Source organism: Phyllostomus hastatus, unplaced genomic scaffold, assembly GCF_019186645.2.
Source record: "Phyllostomus hastatus isolate PE091 unplaced genomic scaffold, TTU_PhHast_1.1 phas_scaffold_182, whole genome shotgun sequence".
Taxonomy (NCBI): Eukaryota; Metazoa; Chordata; class Mammalia; order Chiroptera; family Phyllostomidae; genus Phyllostomus; species Phyllostomus hastatus.
This window is the reverse complement of record NW_025334013.1, coordinates 26,121,931-26,139,937: the sequence shown is the minus strand read 5'-3', so window position 1 is coordinate 26,139,937 and position 18,007 is coordinate 26,121,931. Positions and strand designations below refer to the sequence as shown.

The window sequence follows — 18,007 nt, the reverse complement described above, 5'->3', positions numbered from 1 at the left end:
CGGGAGCGCACTTCCGGCGGAAGAGCCAGGCAGCAATATGGCTGCCACCTAGAGGCGGTGGCACGGGGCGGCCGAGGATTTTCACTGGCCAGGCCTTGGTTGAATCGTGATTGGGGTTGGCCCCAGGCGGCACGCAGGCACGCAGGCACGCGGCACGCAGCACGCAGCGTCTACGGCCGGGTCACGTAATGGGGCGTTATCCCCGCGGCTTATGGCGCGTGCTCGCTACCTGATGGCTCTGCTGGTCCTGGCACTGCCCAAAGCCTATTTTCCTCCGGTCCGGTGCCCAGACAGGTGGTGAGATGTTGGGGTTCGGACGCCATCCCAAACTCTCGACCCTAGTTCTTTAGATGAAGGTGTTCCCAGAATGGCTGGGGAATTGTGGAAACAGCGTCACTGTGCTGGTTGGTGAGCACTGTGATGCAATTGTATCTTTGGCTTTTGAACAGGGTCGGGGTAGGGATTTCAAGGAATGACCACTCTGCCTGGAAAGATGAGGGCAAACATCCCGGGTGCGCTCCGGCCAGAGCTAGGTTTGAGAGGCCAGGAGTTAGGCATCCAAGTGGGAGCAAGGTGCTGGACTGAATGGAGAGTAACGAGCAAAAGCGCAGAGGTATGAAGAAGTCTAGCACTTGGAGTCAAATAGTTGGCACTGGTGAAGCAAGGGAAAAAAGAGGCCCGAGAGGTGGACAGGGCTCAGGTTATGAAGGTCTTAGTGCTGTGCTAAGGAATTTGGACTTGTCCTGTGGGCACTGGTGAGCTTTTTGGCATTATTAAGGAGGGCAGTATTGTGATCTGATTTGTGGGGTTCTTTGGAATTATTCTAGTGTCTGTATGGAGGAGAGAGAGATTGGAGATGGTGGGCCCGTTTAGGAAGCGATCACAGAGGCTAGATGTCGGCCTAGAGAGGATGGGGAGAAGTCATTTCGTATACTCAAAGGACTGTAGGGACCCCTCCTTTTCCTCCCTATGGCTGTCTTCAAGAGTGTGGAGGACATTAGTGCAGAAAGAGCTTGGTGGGCTGACAGAGGAGGTGGACAACAAAGTTCTTTATGCTGCTTTCATTCCTTTTGGAGACATCACAGATAATTAGATTCCACTGGATTATGGAACAGATCAGTCTTTGGTGTCTTTCATGTTTAGGTTCCTAATTCCAGGGAAAGAACTTGGAAAAAAACAATAAGTCATGTGCATTCTGTATATGTTTGGTATGTAATGAAGTTGAGGATATCTGTGTAGGTCACCATCACTACTCCTGGTGATGTAAAAGGAATGTTTAGAGGATAACGAAGCCAAGATGGTGGTATAGTTACAGGCTGAAATTGGCAGAGATTGACAATTTGTTGGATTTGAAGAAAGGCTTTCTCCATGTTGGAACCATTTGGGGGCTTTGATTTCTGTTCATTTACTATATAAACTGTAGTAATCAGTATGAAGATAGTCTGAAAAATCTTGGAAGGTCTCATTATTGTTTCACATCACCTGCTGGGTCGCTGAACCCCCGCCACATCTACTTACCAGACCTCCCTCCTTAGCAGCTGTGCCTTTAAAAAGCAGAGGTCAGCAAGGAAATTTAGCCTTGATAATGGAATGTTGGCCTCTGCTTACCTGGGTGAGTTTTCCTTCAGTTGGTATAATTCTTGGTTCTATTTTTAAGACAGGCGTTTTAGACCCAGCTCTACTACTAACTTTGTGTGCGACAAACTCTCTGAGCCTTACGTTCTTCAGTTTTTTAAAAATATTTATTTTTCATTTTTTAGAGAGAGAGGAAAGGAGGAAGAAAGAGAGGGAGAGAAACACCGATTGGCTGCCTCTTGTACATATCTCGACCAGGGACCGAACCTACAACCCAGACATGTGCCCTGACCAGGAATTGAACCGGTGACCTTTTGCAGTACGACACCCAACCAATTGAGCCACACCAATCAGGGCACAAGCTCTTCAATTCTTAAATAAAGTGGTAAGACTGGCCTTTGGGGGCCCTTCTGTCTTTGCATTCTGTAAATTAGTAACTCTTATTGCTTTTGTTCCGCCAACTAAAATATCTGTGCTCTGGTCTCTAGTAGCTACCTAACTCAGTAGTAAGGTCAGCGCTCTGTATGTAGTTAATGCTCAATTGTGATGAATAATTGCTAGAGCAACATTTTTTTTTCTACTTTCTATAAGTCTTGTAAACAAAGGTTATCAAAATGCTTGGAAAGTAACTCAAGGTTTAAATTATGTAGTGGTGGAATCGGATAATACATAGTCACTATTTAGCTATAGTAACTTAAAGTGATTTTAATATTTCTGGAGGCACTGTTAACTAAACCAAGGTTAACTTGGTTAACTAAACCAAGAAAATCTAAAATTAGATTATTTGCTTTTTAAATGGTGTTGGGATATGCCCTGCCTCCTCCCTTTGCCCACGTAATTAACTACCCATTTCTGCTATTGTAGAGAAGTACTTTTGCGCAATTTGAGTTTGCAGAGGTAAGTTTTCAGTGCTTTCTGTTTGACTAGTGTCGCTGTTGTCATTGGTTACAAAAGGTGCCACTCTCCATTTGTGTGGGGATAGGAGATTCCTGGGGCTACCATAACAAATTACCACAAACTTGGTGACTTAAAAGAAATTTATTCTCACAGCTCTGGAGGCTGGAAATCTGAAGTCAAGGTGTTGGCAGGGCCTCGCTCCTTCTGAGTACTCTAGAGACAGTCCTTTCCTTCATGGCTTGCAGTGGCTCGTGGCAGTCCTTGGCATTCCTTGGCTTGTAACTGCATCACTCCACTCTCTGCCCCTGTCTTCACATGGGTTTCCTCCCTGCGTGTGTCTCTCTGTGACTTCTCTTCCTATAAGGACACCACTCATTGGATTTAGGGCCCACCCTTATCCAGTGTGACCTCATCTTAACTAATGACTTCTATGAAGACCCCGTTTGGGTAGATGTGAAATTCAGGGGATACTGTTCAACACTCTACAATGGTTCGGTGTTGACAGTTGCCAAGAGATAGGAAGTTCCGGTTTGGAGTTTGCCTCATGTAGTCAGAGTGTGGAAGCAGGTCCTGCAGAGCCCTCTGACCTGGCATTGCTAGTTCCTGTTTCCGGTGTGTGCTCTCTGTCTCCATACCTGGGCATGGGGTGATGGTGTACCCCCAGCTCTAACAAGCAGTTAGTATATGTTCTTTGTTAAGTAGGTACATACAGTCTAGGTGGTTAGGAAGGAGAAATATGTCTTTTTTCTTGTGCTTGTGCCACTGGTATGTAAGTGCTAACTACAAGAAGAGTTAAACTGCAGATGTGAGCTTTTTTGGAGGGAGGGCAGGATACTGCAGCAGCTACAGACAGCATGGTATGGCCGAGAATCTTTGCCTTTTACTAAAGCTGTCGTTATTTGAAAGTGTTCATCATGAACCGACTATAAAACTAATTCTTACTTAGATATTCTCCCCACCTCACATTTGAATAAATATTAGCCATCTGTCAGTCTGTTGGCCAGTCTTCCCTGACCATTCCGTATCTATATCAGGCCAGGAAGCTCCAGTTCATGGGCCAGAGCCGTTGTGCAGCCTGCTTTTATATGGCCTGTGTACTAAGTGGTGGTAGTATTTGTAAAGGGTTGCGGAATGCGGGGGACGAATATGCAGCAGAGATTATATGTGACCTACAAAGCTTAAAATATTTACTCTCTAACCTATTTCGGAAAATGTGTTGACTTTTAGTCTAGGACAATATGCTGCAAATAGAGTGTACGTTGATTGCAAAGTAAAATTGTGAATCTTGCACAAGAGGCAGGATTTCATGAAGTATCTGAATGTGATTATGGAAAACTGCTGTTTTTGGTTCTAGTGTAAAAAGTGAGGCCCTTGTGAAGGTAACCCAATCAATAACTGAGGAGGAGGAGAAAACCTCTATGACAGGTTGGGTGCTTTAAAAGAAAATTATTTGAACTCCTATTGCTGCTATAACAAACAAATCACCAACAAACAAACCACCACAAATTTGGTGGCTTGTACAATGCAAATGTGTTATCTTATAGTTCAAGACATCAAAAGTCCAAAATGGACGTCACCAGCTTAAAATCAAGGTGTCGACAGGGCTGTGTTCCTTCCGGAGGCTGCAGCAGAAAGTCCGTTTCTTTACCTTTCCCACCTTCTAGAGATTGGCCTCATTCCTTGACTCTGGCCCCTTCCATTGTCAAGCCAGCGGTGAGCAGGCATGTCTTTCTCACTCTGTGTCACTCTGGAGCTCACTCTTCTGCTTTCCTTTTCACGTGCAGAAGATCCTGGTGGTTATGTTGGGCCCACCCAAATAATCCTGGTTAATATTTTTACTTTAAGATCAGCTGGCTAACCTGAATTCCATCTGTAAACTTAATTCTCTCTTGCCCTATAATAAGTATATTCACAGGTTCCAAGGAGTAGAATGTGGACATCTTGGGGGAGGGGGCATAATTTTGCCTACCACAAAACCCTTCAATGTTTGGCTATTTTTAAAAAAGTCTTTGTGCCCTGGCTGGCATAGCTCAGTGGATTGAGCATGGGCTGCGAACCAGGCATCGCAGGTTCAATTCCCAGTCAGGGCACATGCCTGGGTTGCAGGCCAATGGCCCCCAGCAACCACACATTGATGTTTCTCTCTCTCTCTCTCTGTCTCTCTCTCTCTCTCTCTGTCTCTCTCTCTCTCCCCCCCCCAGAAATAAATAAATAAAATCTTTTTAAAAAATCTTTGTGATTAGTGTTCATGACTAAGTATGAAATAAGGAAGTCATTTCATGCTGTCTTTCAATTTTTTTTAATTGCTGGAAATAAAAATAGTACCTTACCCATCTTTGTTTCTAAGAACAAGGTATAGTTATAAATGTAACCTGGAATTTTATTTCACATGTTTTTAAATGTTCACGAAAAGGTCCAAAACAAACCTTTAAAAACATCTACCCTTTCCTAGTATCAGTGGGGTTGACTTGTTTCGTGGTGAGCGCTCTATGAAATGCCGGCACTAGCTGGTACTTCAGGTGGGTGGGAACAGTCTCTTTACGTCTTCATTTTGGCTGAGCAGGTCGAGCTGGGATAACGTTTCAGCACTTTCTTAAGGAGGTGCAGTCCTTTCAACACCTCCTCTTGGATTTCTCCAGGAACCGGTGGGCTCAGCGGCTACTTCCGCTTTGCCCAGAAGCTGCTTGCTGATATCAAAGAGCTTGGGGAGCCGCTGCCGGAGTAACTCATCTTTTCTGGCTGCTGCCATCTTCTGGGGGGCGGGGGGCTTTGGTATCCCTTATTCTTGGACTGTGAAGTATTCCATACTTCATTCTGTGTTCTCTGTTACTCTTCTATGAAATACGTGTTTCAGCAGTTAGCAATCCCATTTTCTCCAGTTCAGTGCTGATCTTGTCTTTTTTTAAAATATATTTTATCGATTATGCTATTACAGGTGTCCCATGTTTCCCCTTTTTATTCCCCTCCGGCCTACACGATCCCCCCACCTGCATTCCCCTTCATCAGTTCATGTCCATGGGTTGTACGTGTAAGTTTTTTGGCTTCTCCTTTTCCTATACTGTTCTTAACCCATACCTGTCTATTTTGTACCTATCATTTATGCTTCTTATTCCCTGTACCTTTCCCCACATTCTCCCCCTTCCTCCTCCCCACTGGTAACCCTCCACGTGATCTCCATTTCTGTAATTTTATCCCTGTTGTATACTTTGTGTGTTTTTTTGTCCTTTTTTTTGGTTCAGTTGTTGATAGTTGTGAGTTTATTGTCATTTAACTGTTCATAGTTTTTTTTACATAAAGATTTTATTTATTTATTTTAGAGAGGGGAAGGGAGGGGGAAAGAGAGGGAGAGAAACATCCATGTGTGGTTGCCTCTCATGTGCCCCTTGTTGGGGACTTGGCCTCCAACCCAGGTATGTGTCCTGACTGGAAATCGAACCGGCAGCCCTTTGGTTTGCAGGCCAGTGCTCAATCCACTGAGCCACACCAACCACAGGGCTAACTGTTCATAGTTTTGATCATCTTGTTCTTATATAAGTCCCTTTAACATTCCATAGAATAAGGGCTAGGTGATGATGAACTCCTTTGACTCGACCTTACCTGGGAAGCACTTTACCTGCCCTTCCATTCTAAATGATAGCTTTGCTGGATGGAGCAATCTTGGATGTAGGTCCTTGCTTTTTATGACGTGGAATACTTCTTTCTAGCCCCTTGCCTGCAAGGTTTCTCTTGAGAAAGCAGCTGATAATCCTGTGGGAACTCCTTTGTAGGTAGCTGTCTCCCTTTTTCTTGTTGCTTTTAAGATTGTTTAGTCTCTGATCATACAATTATGATGTGCCTTGGTGTGTTCTTCCTTGGATCCAACTTCTTTGGGACTCTCTGAGCTTCCTGGACTTTCTGCAATTCTATTTCCTTCACCAGATTGGGGAAGTTCTCCTTCATTATTTTTTCAAATAAGTTTTCCATTTCTTGTTCTTTCTCTTCTCCTTTTGGAACCCCTATGATTTGGATGTTGGAACATTTAAAGTTGTCCCAGAGGTTCGTAAGCCTCTTCTCATTTTTTTAATTCTTATTTCTTCATTCTGTTCTGGTTGAATGTTTATTTCTTCCTTCTGGTCCATATTGTTGATTTAAGTCCCAGTTTCCTTCCCTTCACTGTTGGTTCCATGTACCTTTCTCTTCATTTTGCATTGTCTTCACTTTTTCTTCTATTTACAACCATACTCAGCCATTTCTGTGAGCATCCTGATTATCAGTGTTTTGAACTCTGCATCTGATAGGTTGGCTGTCTCTTCATTGCTTAGTTCTGTTTTTGGAGCTTTTATCTGTTCTTTCATTTGGGCCATATTTTTTTGTTTCCGTGGAGCTGTAACCTAGTAAGGGGTAGAGCCTTAGGTGTTCACCAGGGCGGGGCCACTGACTTTGCTGCATTGTGGTGCTGTCTGTGGGGGAGGGGTCCAAGAGGGAACAGTGCTGCTGTTCCCAGAGCTGAGGAGCTCTCTGCTGGCTTTCAGTCACTTCCCCCGATACCCACAATCAAATTGTGCCCTTCTGGTACTGATTCTGGGTGGGCGTGTTTGTGTACGTCCTAGGACCCTGTGGGTCACTCCAGCAAATTCTCCTGTGAAGTTGGGAGTTTCTCCTGCCGCTGCAACCCCCACAGGTTTTTTTGACCATAGGTTTTGAGGCTTTGTTTTCCTGTGCTAGAACCCTGGGTTGTGCTGTCTATCTCTTTCCTGCAGGATAATCCACATGCAAATGTGGGACCACCCAGTCCGCCAGCCGCCGCCTTGCCCACCCCAGCCCGCCAGCTGCTGCCTTACTGCGCACCCTCTCCTTCCTGGCTGCCCGTTTCCGCCCCTCCTGCCAGTCTGGATGAACTGTTTCCTCTTGAACTCCTTGGTTGTTGGACTTCCATACAGTTCGATTTTCTGGCAGTTCTGGTTATTTTTTTGCTTTTAAATTTGTTGATGTCCTTCTTTTGGTTGTGTGAGGAGGCAAAGTGTATCTACCTCCACCTCCATCTTTGCCAGAAGTCTCTGCTGTTGACTTTTAAGGTGGACTCAGAACCCAGTAACTGCATTTACCCTTATAATTTCAGTTCCAAAGATTATGCCAGAAAAGACCTTCCTATTGGGAAAAGGGAAGTGCGTGGTGGCTCAGGAACTTTTTATGGTTAGCTTTGTGCTCAGCTGGCAGTGAAGGGGTGGGGAGAGGATGCGGGCTGGCAGTGTAGAATCAATCATGAGCAAGTCTAAGACTTCTTAGAGGTAAATGGCAGGCATTCATCTGACTCACAAGGGTTAAGCAGCCGAGTGGTATTGCAGTCTTTTCGGAATGAGCCTGAACTTTTTGGGAGGATGGTTTGTGTCAGTTTGCCCAAACCAGTGTGGGAACTAAGGAAGGCTCTTCCAGACCAGATGAATGGGGCCAGCGTCCTTCCCATCGTGGCAATAGTTTGTGCCTGGACAGCGTGGCTTGGAGTGGGGAGAGCAGGCTCTCGGCGGAGCTGGAGTCACTGTCCCAACGGATGTCTTGCTTTGGGACATGGACATGGACTGTGTCCTTCCCTCCTTGACAAGGGTGGGACTTCCCTTTTGCTCACCTTGGTCCCTCCTTGTTCTCATCCGCCTCTGCGAGACCTGGACTTGAGGGCCAGATTCTGCCCAGCGACAGCCGTCCTTGCCCAGGGAGCCCCTCGGAGGTAACTTCCACCTGTGACGGGGGTCACACACACCAATTGTGCCCTCCCTCGGCTGACCCAGGTGGCTTGTTAGCAGTTGGCCGATGGCTTGAATCTCTTGACACCGTTTGGTTATTTCCCTCCAGTTTGGTCATTTCCCTCCAGTTTGGTCGGGCGATGACTAGTCAGAGAAGTTCCCTGGGAAGACTCTGGAAGCGCATACAGAAGAAGAGGGGTCAGAGCCTCCCAAAGCGGAAATGCGGACGGCGAGATTGAAGGCATGAGCTTCTGCTGTGGGTGGTGATGGGGGAGCCAGATGCAGGAGCCGTGGGTTTCTAGTCCTGGCCAGGCTCCAGGTGTGCCTGGGGGCTTGTGTTGCCGTGGAGCAAGGGGGATGTCTGGATGAGGAAGGACAGTGGGTGTCCCTTATCACCAGCATCCACCAACCTTCTCGTCTTTCCCGCCCCCTCCCTGAAGACTTCGGGGCCAGGTCATACTGTCGTCTGTTCCTATCCCGGTTTCAGAGGAGCCCCTCCCCTCAGTCTGCTCCAGGCTGCGGCCGCTCCCTGCCGTGGTGCTTCCTTCTGCCTATTGACACATTGTCCCGACCCGTGCTTCTCCTCTCCGCCCTCGGAACAGTGGGGTCTCTGAGTTCCTTCCTCAGGCCTCAGCCCCTCTCCACACTGTCCGTGGGGCAGTTTCAGCCGTGTTTCCCATCAGAGGTTACCACAGCCACTCGCTGTTCTGGTCTCTGGTCCTAACCCTGACCACTCTCTCAGGTTTCACGTATTTCTGCCTGAACATCGCGCTGTCCCCGTAAATAAGCAAAGCACATCCCAAGTGAATTCCCTTTCCTTTCGCTCTGGTCTTCCGGGTACCCGACCTCAGTCAGTGTTGCTCTCTTCCACGTAGTCACCCAAACTAGGGACTTCAGTGTCACCCCCTTGTAATTTATGCCTGGTGCACCTCCACAGCCTGCTGATTGTGTCTGCCGAGTCTTCCTGAGTCTCTCTGCCTGTTCGCTCCTGCCACATCTTTTTTTTTTTTTTTTTTTTTAAAGAGAGAAACCTCAACATGTGGTTGCCTCTCAGACACCCCCGACTGGGGACCTGGCTGGCAACCCAGGCCTGTGCCCTGACTGGGAATCAAACCAGCGACCCTTTGGTTTGCAGGCTGGCACTCAGTCCAAGGAGCCACACCAGCCAGGGCGGCTCCTGCCACATCTTGGCTGAGCCTCTCCTCTCTCACGAGAGTGCTGAGATCCTGGTCTCTGCCCCAGGCCTGTGTCCTCCTGTCGTGAGAAGCTAGTGGGAGCTTCCTAAAGCACAGCTCTGATGATTCGCCCTTAAGTGTTCTAGGCATCCCGCATCTATAGGGCTGACCACTGACTCCATCAGAGGGGTAGGAGGGGTCCCCGTGTTCCGACCCTGCTCTTCTCTCCACATTGTATCCCCATTTTTATTCTAGAAAACAAGAGTGTGTGGTTACCTATAAATCTCCCATGTTTTTGTACAGGCAGTTCCTTTGCCTAAAATGATCTTTTCAACTTATTTAGCTAACTCGTACTGACCTTCCATAGCTGCGCTCACTTGCTGCCTTCTCCAAGAAACTGAATCCTCTGGTTGCGTTAGTGTCCCTCTGGGCATGTGCAGACTCCGGACTCCACGGAGCCCTCTGTCCGAGCACTTGCCGAGTTGCTGTGGCCTTGCTTTACATGTTGCTTCCTCCCGGCCAGACACTGCTCTGTGTGCTTTACGAACGCTTGCTCCTGTTTGACAATCCTTTGAGATAAGCACTATTATTATGCCCAATTCTGGGTGACAAAACTGGGGCACAGTAAGGTCAAATAACTTGTTGAACACGACACAGCCTGTGAGTTGTGGAGCTAAGACTGGAAGCTAGACTGTGTCGCGGTAGCGTGTGTGTCTCACGTAGTTGGGAACACCCCTCCCCCGCTGGGCCGCCCGTCCTTCAAGGGCAGGAGCCACACCTCCTCACTGAGGAACCCAGTGCTTGGCCTCAGAGTTCAGCACCTGTGTGGTGTTGACCTGTCCACACTACAGGGACGTCAGAGACCACGGCGTTTTCTGTATCGCACAAATGGAGGGTTTATAGTGAACGCTCTGTTTATCTAGTCAGTCTTGTCTATTTAGAGCATAAAGCAAGGCCCAGCCTCCTCCGTTGTCTCCTGAGCACTAGAGCCCAAGGCAGACCGCCACCCTCCTTGGTTGCATTGCAGCCGTCCTGTGAATATGTAGGGTTAGGCATAGAGGGAGAGGGTTATGGTCCATCTGACCGGAGTAAGGTGGGTGGGCTTGAGCTGGGGCTTGAAAGTGCCCGGAGCAGTGTCATTCTGTGACTGCAAGGAGGTGAAGCAAGCTACGTGTCCGCGGACGAGTGTGATGAGATAATGCGCCTGTGGGGTGGGGCTGGGGGTAGATAGTGCTGAGGTCTCCTGTCACTGGGTGTCCAGCTGGGTGCTGTGACCATGGCCTCTGCCTCCTGCAGCTTCACCGGGGCGCTGGGCCTTCACTGTTGGCACCTTGCAGCCTGCTCACTGCAGTCGGGTTCTGGGTGTGGTTGCAGAAGAATCCTCGCTCTCCCACTCAGAGAGTCAGGGAGTTCTCTCTAACCGAGCGATTTCTTCACCCAGGGAGAGCCCGCTGCAAAAAAGGCCCGCTCCAATCCTCAGGTGTACATGGACATCAAGATCAGGAACAAGCCAGCCGGCCGCATCCAGATGCTCCTGCATTCTGATGTTGTTCCCATGACAACAGGTGAGTAGGGCTCCTGTCAGGATTGCTGGGAGGCTGGTGGCTAATCAAGCCGAGGAGGAAGCTGCTGCATCCTTGACACTGTTTCTACCTGAGTCCACCGGAGGCATCTTGGATCCCAGAAGCTAGTACCAAAAGAGGCAAAGCAGGTGTTTTTGAAGCTCTGTAAAGAGTTAGGACCATTAGAAAGAATAAGCAGTTGAGAGTTATAAAATATTTCAACTACTGTCCAGTTGGGTTTTATTTTATTTTTTCTTTTAAGATTTTATTTATTTAGTTTTAGACAGAGGGAAGGGGAGGGAGAAAGAGAGGGAGAGAAACATCAATGTGTGGTTGCGTCTCGCATGCCCCCTACTGGGGACCTGGCCCACAATCCAGGCATGTGCCCTGACTGGGAATTGAACCAATGACCCTTTGGTTTGCAGGCTGGTACTCAGTCCACTGAGCCACACCAGCCAGGGCCCCTATTCTTTATCACTTATTTGTATACATACATTTTTACTCTTCTGTACCACTTGAGAGGAAGTCGAAGACATGTCCTTTGACCGCAAATATTTCAGTATGTATTTCCTGAGAAGAAAAATATGCCCTTACTAATCTCATTACAGCTATCAAAATCAGGAAATTTAACATCTATACAACACTAATCGAAACTAATCTTCAGGCCATATTTACATTTCATCACCTATCCTAACTTCGTACAAATCCCCATGAGTCTGTTTACCAGAAAAAATGACCAAAAATAGCCAAAAACTGGGGGGGGAATCAAGTAGTGGTAACATGAATGTATTATTCTGAGATATAATCACCAAAATAATCACCTGAAAGAAATAAACATTACCTCTGGCAGGGCAGGAAATTGGTATTGGGGGAGCAGAAGAATTCTGTGTTTTACAACAAGTTTCATAGAGTGATTTTTTGAAAAACTATATACAATTATGTCTGTAATAAGCATTTTAAAAAGGCTGGACTGAGTCCGGCCAAGATGAAGGCATAAGTTGATACACGTTGCTTCCTCACACAATGAAAAGAAGGATAACAAAAAACAACCAGAACTGCCAGAAAATCGAGCTATATGGAAGTCTGACAACCAAGGACTTAAAGATTGATTCATCCAGACCGGTAAGAGGGGTGGAGATGGCAGCCAGGCAAGACGGGAAGCTGGGGAGGTGAGATCAAGCAGCAAGGCTGTGGCTGGCGGACCGGGATACCCCACATTCACATGCAGATCAGTCGGCCGGAACACTGGGGGAGCAAGACAGACCACACAGCCCAGGGTTCCAGTGTGGGAAACTAAAGCCTCAAAACCTCTGGCTGTAAAACCTGTGGAGGTTATGGCAGCGGGAGAAACTCCCAGTCTCACAGGAGAGTCCATTGGAGTGGCCTGTAGAACAGAATGTACGCAAGTCCACCCACCAGGTAAACAGCACCTGCCAGGACACAGTCTGCTCGTAGGAAGTGAGGGAAGTGACTGAAAGCCGGAGAGAGCCAAGCAAGTGTTGTTCCCACTTGGACCCCTCCCCCGCAGACGGTGCCACAATGCAGCAAATTGGGTGGCCCCGCCCTGGTGAACACCTAAGGCTCTGCCCCTTACTAGGTAACTGCTGTGCTGAGACAAAGAAATATGGCCCAAATGAAAGAACAGGTCAAAGCTCCAAAAACAGAACTAAGCAATGAAGAGACAGCCAACTATCAGATGCAGAGTTCAAAACACTGATAATCAAGATAGTCACAGAAATGGCTGAATATGGTCATATATAGAGGAAAAAGTGAAGGCAATGCAAAATGAAATGAAGAGAAAGGTACATGGAACCAACAGTGACGGGAAGGAAACCAGGACTCAAATCAATGATTTGGAACAAAAGGAAGAAATAAACATTCAACTGGAACAGAATGAAGAAACAAGAATTCAAAGAAATGAGAAGAGGCTTAGGAACCTCTGGGACAACTTTAAATGTTCCAACATCCAAATCATAGGGGTACCAAAAGGAGAAGAGGAAGAGCAAGAAATGGAAAACTTATTTGAAAAAATAGTGAAGGAAAACTTCCCCAATCTGGTGAAGGAAATAGAATTGCAGAAAGTCCAGGAAGCTCAGAGAGTCCCAAACAAGTTGGACCCAAGGAAGCACACACCAAGGCACATCATCATTAAATTACCCAATGAGGATAAGGAGAGAATCTTAATAGTAGCAAGAGAAAAGCAGGCAGTTACCTCCAAAGGAGTCCCCATCAGACTGTCAGACTGTCAGCTGATTTCTCAAAAGAAACCTTGCAGGCAAGAAGGGGCTGGAAAGAAGTGTTCCAAGTCATGAAAGGCGAGGACCTGCATCTGAGATTCCTCTATCCAGCAAAGCTATCATTTAGAATGGAAGGGCAGATAAAGTGCTTCTCAGATAAGGTCAAGTTAAAGGAGTTCATCATCATCCAGCCCTTATTTTATGAAATGTTAAAGGGACTTACCTAAGAAAAAGAAGATGATCAAAACTATGAACAGTAAAAATAAAAAACACAACAACAATGGGACCTAAAAAACAAAGAAATGGAGATCATATGGAGGGTTATCAGTGGAGAGGAGGAGCAGGGAGAATGGGGGGAAAGGTATAGGGAATAAGTAGCATAAATGGTAGGAACAAAGTAGACAGGGAGGGTAAGAATAGTACAGGAAATGGAGAAGCCAAAGAACTTACATGTACGACCCATGGACATGGGCTAAGGAGGAGGGAATACTAGAGGGAAGGAGGGTGCAGGGTACTGGGTAGTGGATAAAGGGGAGGAAAAAATGAAACAGCTGTAATAGCATAATCAATAAATATACTTAAAAGAATAAAAATTTAAAAGACTAGATAAACTAAAAGGATTACGGGTAAAAGGGTCATTATGAATATTTATGAAAATATGAAATACAACAATCATCAGTAATAGGTAACCCCTGGGAAATGGACCACGGGTACTGAGGGGAAAATTCTGCATACATGAATGTTTGCCCAGGCATAAAGTCTACATGGACTTAGAATAACTCTTTTTTAAAAAATATTTTATTTATTTATTTTTAGAGAGAGGGGAACGGGAGCAGAAAGAGAGGGATAGAAATAGCAATGTGTGGTTGCCTCCCATGCATCCCCTGCTGGGGACCTGGCCTGCAATCCAGATATGTGCCCTGACTGGGAATCAAACCGGTGACCCTTTGGTTCACAGGTCCGCTCTCAATCCACTGAGCTACACCAGCCAGGGTGACTTAGAATGGTGTTTCATTGGGCGGAACACTGCAGGACATCTCAATTCCCTGCTCCTTCCCACTCATACCAGTGGTGCCCCCAATATCATGGATCAAAAACATGCCTTGAAGTCTCTAAGCAGCCTCCAGGGGGCAGTGTTACCCTGCATATAACCCCTGCCCTACACAATCTCATCCCTTCAGTTGTGGGCTTAAATGCGTAATGGAATGAGATTGTAGGGGCAGATCATTGTAAACAGATCTTCCACACTCTTGTCTGGCAGGCCATGGGACAGTTTTTCATTAAGTGGGATATTGCAGAACACCTAGCATTTCAGCCCCCCCCCCCCAAGTAATGCCAGTAGTACCCCATAACATTTCTGATGATCAAAAACACTTAAATTTCTGAAGGACCCCTAAGGGTGGGACTGACCCCACTGAGAACCAGCAGCCCAGGCATAGTTCCGGTCTGAGGGCTGGCAAGCATGTCTCTGCTGCTCTTCACACACCCCCGTGCTCTTCACCCCACACTCTTCCTCCCCTCTTGCTGTTTCAGTCAGTGACTCCACCGTCCATCTGGCGGAGGAGTCAGACCTTTGGGACCCACCCTTGAGCCCTCCATCACCAGCCCTCCAGCACGTCAGAGCCCTTTGTCTCCAGTCACCGCCAGGCCAGACCACCCTGCGCCCTCCTCCCCGCCAGGGCCCTCCGAGCTCACCTCCGGCGCCACTCTCGCCTCCCGCCCCTCGTAGTCTAATGTCAAGGTAGCCAGAGCGGTCCTTCATATGGAAACCCAGTCCCATTGTCTGCGGACAGTCCTCCTGGGGGCACATCGCCCATAGGATCTGGTCCAGCAGGGCCAACCCACCCAGGCCTGGCACCTCCCCACACCCGCTGACACGCAGCTCCGTCCTCTGCGTCCCCCCGCAGGCTTGCTGTTCCTCAGACCCACAGCTCACTCCCCCCGGGGCCTTGGCCGCTGCTGATTCCTCCCTGGAGCGTTCTTCCCCGGTGTCCGCAGGGCCACCCCTCCCTCCCTTCGGGTGCCACACATGTGTCCCCTTGTCCGAGGGGCCTGCCTTGGTCTCCCTCTCCAGTGGGCTTTCCTACCATCTCACTCGTCTTTTTGAGTCAGCTTCATTTTTTTTTTTTGCCACACCCTTACTACCTGCAACTGTAAGGTTATTTTTTCTGCTTGTTTTCTGTCTCCCCCCTGAGAATGGCAGCCTCGTGAGCACAGGGTGTGGGATATTTTTCACTCTTGTGTCAGCGTCTGACCCACAGCAAACCCACAGTAAACGTTTGACCATCGGACACAGTGCTCACGGGGCTGGTCTGTTCCGTGTCAGACACCCTGCTCTGCAGCCTTGCTGAGCGGGGACGGGACACGGCCCCACCCCCAGGCAGCACAGGGTGCCGAGGCCCCGCTGTGCAGAGTGGCTTTCTCACCACCACAGACGGGCTGCAGCTGCTCCTGCTGCCCCTCAGCCCCCAAACCTGGGCCCTTAGACTAAACTCAGACGTGTGTGCCCCTCCCCCCCCTTAGAGTCTCCCGTGATGGTGGCACCAGCCCATGTGACACACTCAGAGGCCCCCGTGTGACTGCCCCTGCGCTTCCATTCCCTGGGCAGCTGTCTGCCCCTGGCTTCCCTGTCACAGCACGGTTGTCTTTGAGTGACTTGCTCTAGACTGAGCTCCCCCACAGCCGGGACCCTGTCTCCAAGGCTCAACAGGGGTCTGGTCAGAGTGCAGGCAGGCAGTATTTGTTGAGTAAGTGACACAGGAAGGACAAACCAATGTAAAGTGTTAGCAACCCTGCTTCCCGTCCCGTGGACTATCCGTGGAGTGGAGGACAGGCACCTGCATGGTACCTGCGTCCCAGAGTCGGCTTGGCATGGGGGAGGGGACTGACCTGCGCATCCCTCCCCTGGTACCCAGGCCTGCTCTCCATGGCCAACTCCGGCCCCAACACCAACGGCTCCCAGTTCTTCCTGACGTGTGACAAGACGGATTGGCTGGATGGCAAGTACATGGTATTTGGGGAGATCACGGAAGGCCTGGATGTCCTGCGAAAGATCGAGGTGGGTGACTGACGCCCCGAGGGGCAGCGAGAGCGCGCCCTGCGGCCTGGAGGGAGGGGTGCGGCGGCTCTCGGAGGAGACTGCGGGTGCTCAGGCTGGGAGTGGGAGGTGGGCTAGGTGTCCCCGAGACCCCCTTTAATCTTCCCCTTCCCTGCATGCTTTCTCGTCTCCTGTTCCGCCCACAAAGGCCCAGGGCAGCAAGGACGGGAAGCCGAAGGAGAAGGTGATCATCTCCGACTGCGGGGAGTACGTGTGAGAGGCGCTTTCCCTGCGCTGCGCCTGTGGGTCCGGAATTCGTTCGCCCCGGGGATCCAGCACATGTTAAGCAGGGGTCCATGACCTGGCCCTTCTCAGGGTCAGCGTGGAGCAGCTCCCCTGCAGGCCGGCCTGGGCTTCCCCTGGCTCTTTCCCAAGCGTAGCGGTGGCCCGGGAGCCGGCACAGGGGCCCCCATCCCCGCCGCGGGTGGCTGGGCGTGGCCTTCGTAGGCCTTTGCCGCCAGGGCCTCTCCTCGGCCCACCGGTGTGGCTGCTGGACGTTTCCTCTGATAAAGAAAACCCCGGATCCTGCACTGCTGCCCGCTGGGAAAGGCCGGAGGTCCTCCCCTGCTGCTTGCCCTTCCCTGGCCGTCCTGAGAGCACACCACGCGGGCCACTGTGGAGCCGAGGAGGTCAGAGCAGATACAGAAGCACCTCTGTCCTCTCTCGTTCCCGGTACCAGATGCGTGAATTGGGTTAACCAGACTCTGTTTCTGCCCTCACCCTGCTGGCTCCGAGTCACCTCACAGCGTTTCTCGCGTGCTGAGGCTGAGCACCCGAAACCATCGGTCCCCAGAAACCACCTCCAGCATGGCCGCCCGCTCCCCACCGGTAGCTCGGAATCAAACCTCCACGTTTAGAAACCGCTGGGCTGGGCATGGCTGGTTCTCGAGTGGGGGTGAGGTCAGGTTGAGCCCGGAGGGGAGTGGAGGGGAGGAGCCTGCTGGCCTGGGGCCCAGTGATCCTGGCCAGCTCCTGCAGAGGGGCCGGTGCCAGCATCAGGGGTGGGCTTCAGGTGGGGCTTCTCCCCAGCAGAGACCCTCGCTTTTTAACCTACGTGTCCCTCTCACGGGGATCAGTCAGGGCTATCAGGACGGGCAGCAGGGAGGCCAGGGAAAAGGCAGCCATTTGGGGCCAGTGTGAGGTCCAAGGGAGAAGAGGATGTGTGCAAAGCACCGAGCGTGGCCGGTCTGTATGCAACACGCAGGGACAAGCAGGCTGGCCGGAGGCCCCGGGGGGAGGGGGGGTGCTGGTCTCACAACGCTGTGAAACAAGGGGAGAGGTTGTGGGGGGACCTTGTCACTGTCCTTCTCTGGTCGCCCTGGGAGCGTAGGGCCAGCAGACTGGCCAGGAGGCCGCTGGGTAGGGGGCACAGGGTGACGATCACTCACTGTGCTGGGCAAGGGCTTCCCCTGACCTTGCCCCTGCGTCCACCCATGACCCTTGTACCGGTGGTGACCTGAGACTCGGGGGGGAGGTGCCAGGCCCAGGCAGTCCAGGCTAGTGGCCTCTGGTGTTGGCACAGGTGTTGGGTGGGGCTCAGATGGTAGGGTCTTGGGGTACTGCAGCACCCTCGGGAAAGGAATGGGGGACCTGGTTTGTAAGTGAGACACTGAGACAGAAGTCCAGGCATGGAATGCTGCTACAAGTTGTTTTCAAAGATTGTTTAATAACAGATTTTCAGAATAAATGGAATAAGATCACCAAGCAGTGCAGAGTGTGGCCCTAACTCTGTCAGATCCCCACGTGT

General features: G+C 49.8%; 1 protein-coding gene across 1 annotated transcript; it reads left to right on the top strand.

Moving 5' to 3' along the window:
- The first annotated feature begins 1,812 nt into the window (after positions 1-1,812).
- On the top strand, positions 1,813-17,967 carry LOC123831929 (peptidyl-prolyl cis-trans isomerase E-like). The gene is made up of 4 exons (XM_045859269.1): positions 1,813-1,960; positions 10,806-10,929; positions 16,079-16,221; positions 16,409-17,967. The coding sequence occupies exons 2-4, from the start codon at positions 10,851-10,853 to the stop codon at positions 16,475-16,477; spliced, it is 291 nt and encodes a 96-aa protein (XP_045715225.1). The 5' UTR covers positions 1,813-1,960; positions 10,806-10,850; the 3' UTR covers positions 16,478-17,967.
- The last annotated feature ends 40 nt before the right edge of the window (positions 17,968-18,007 follow it).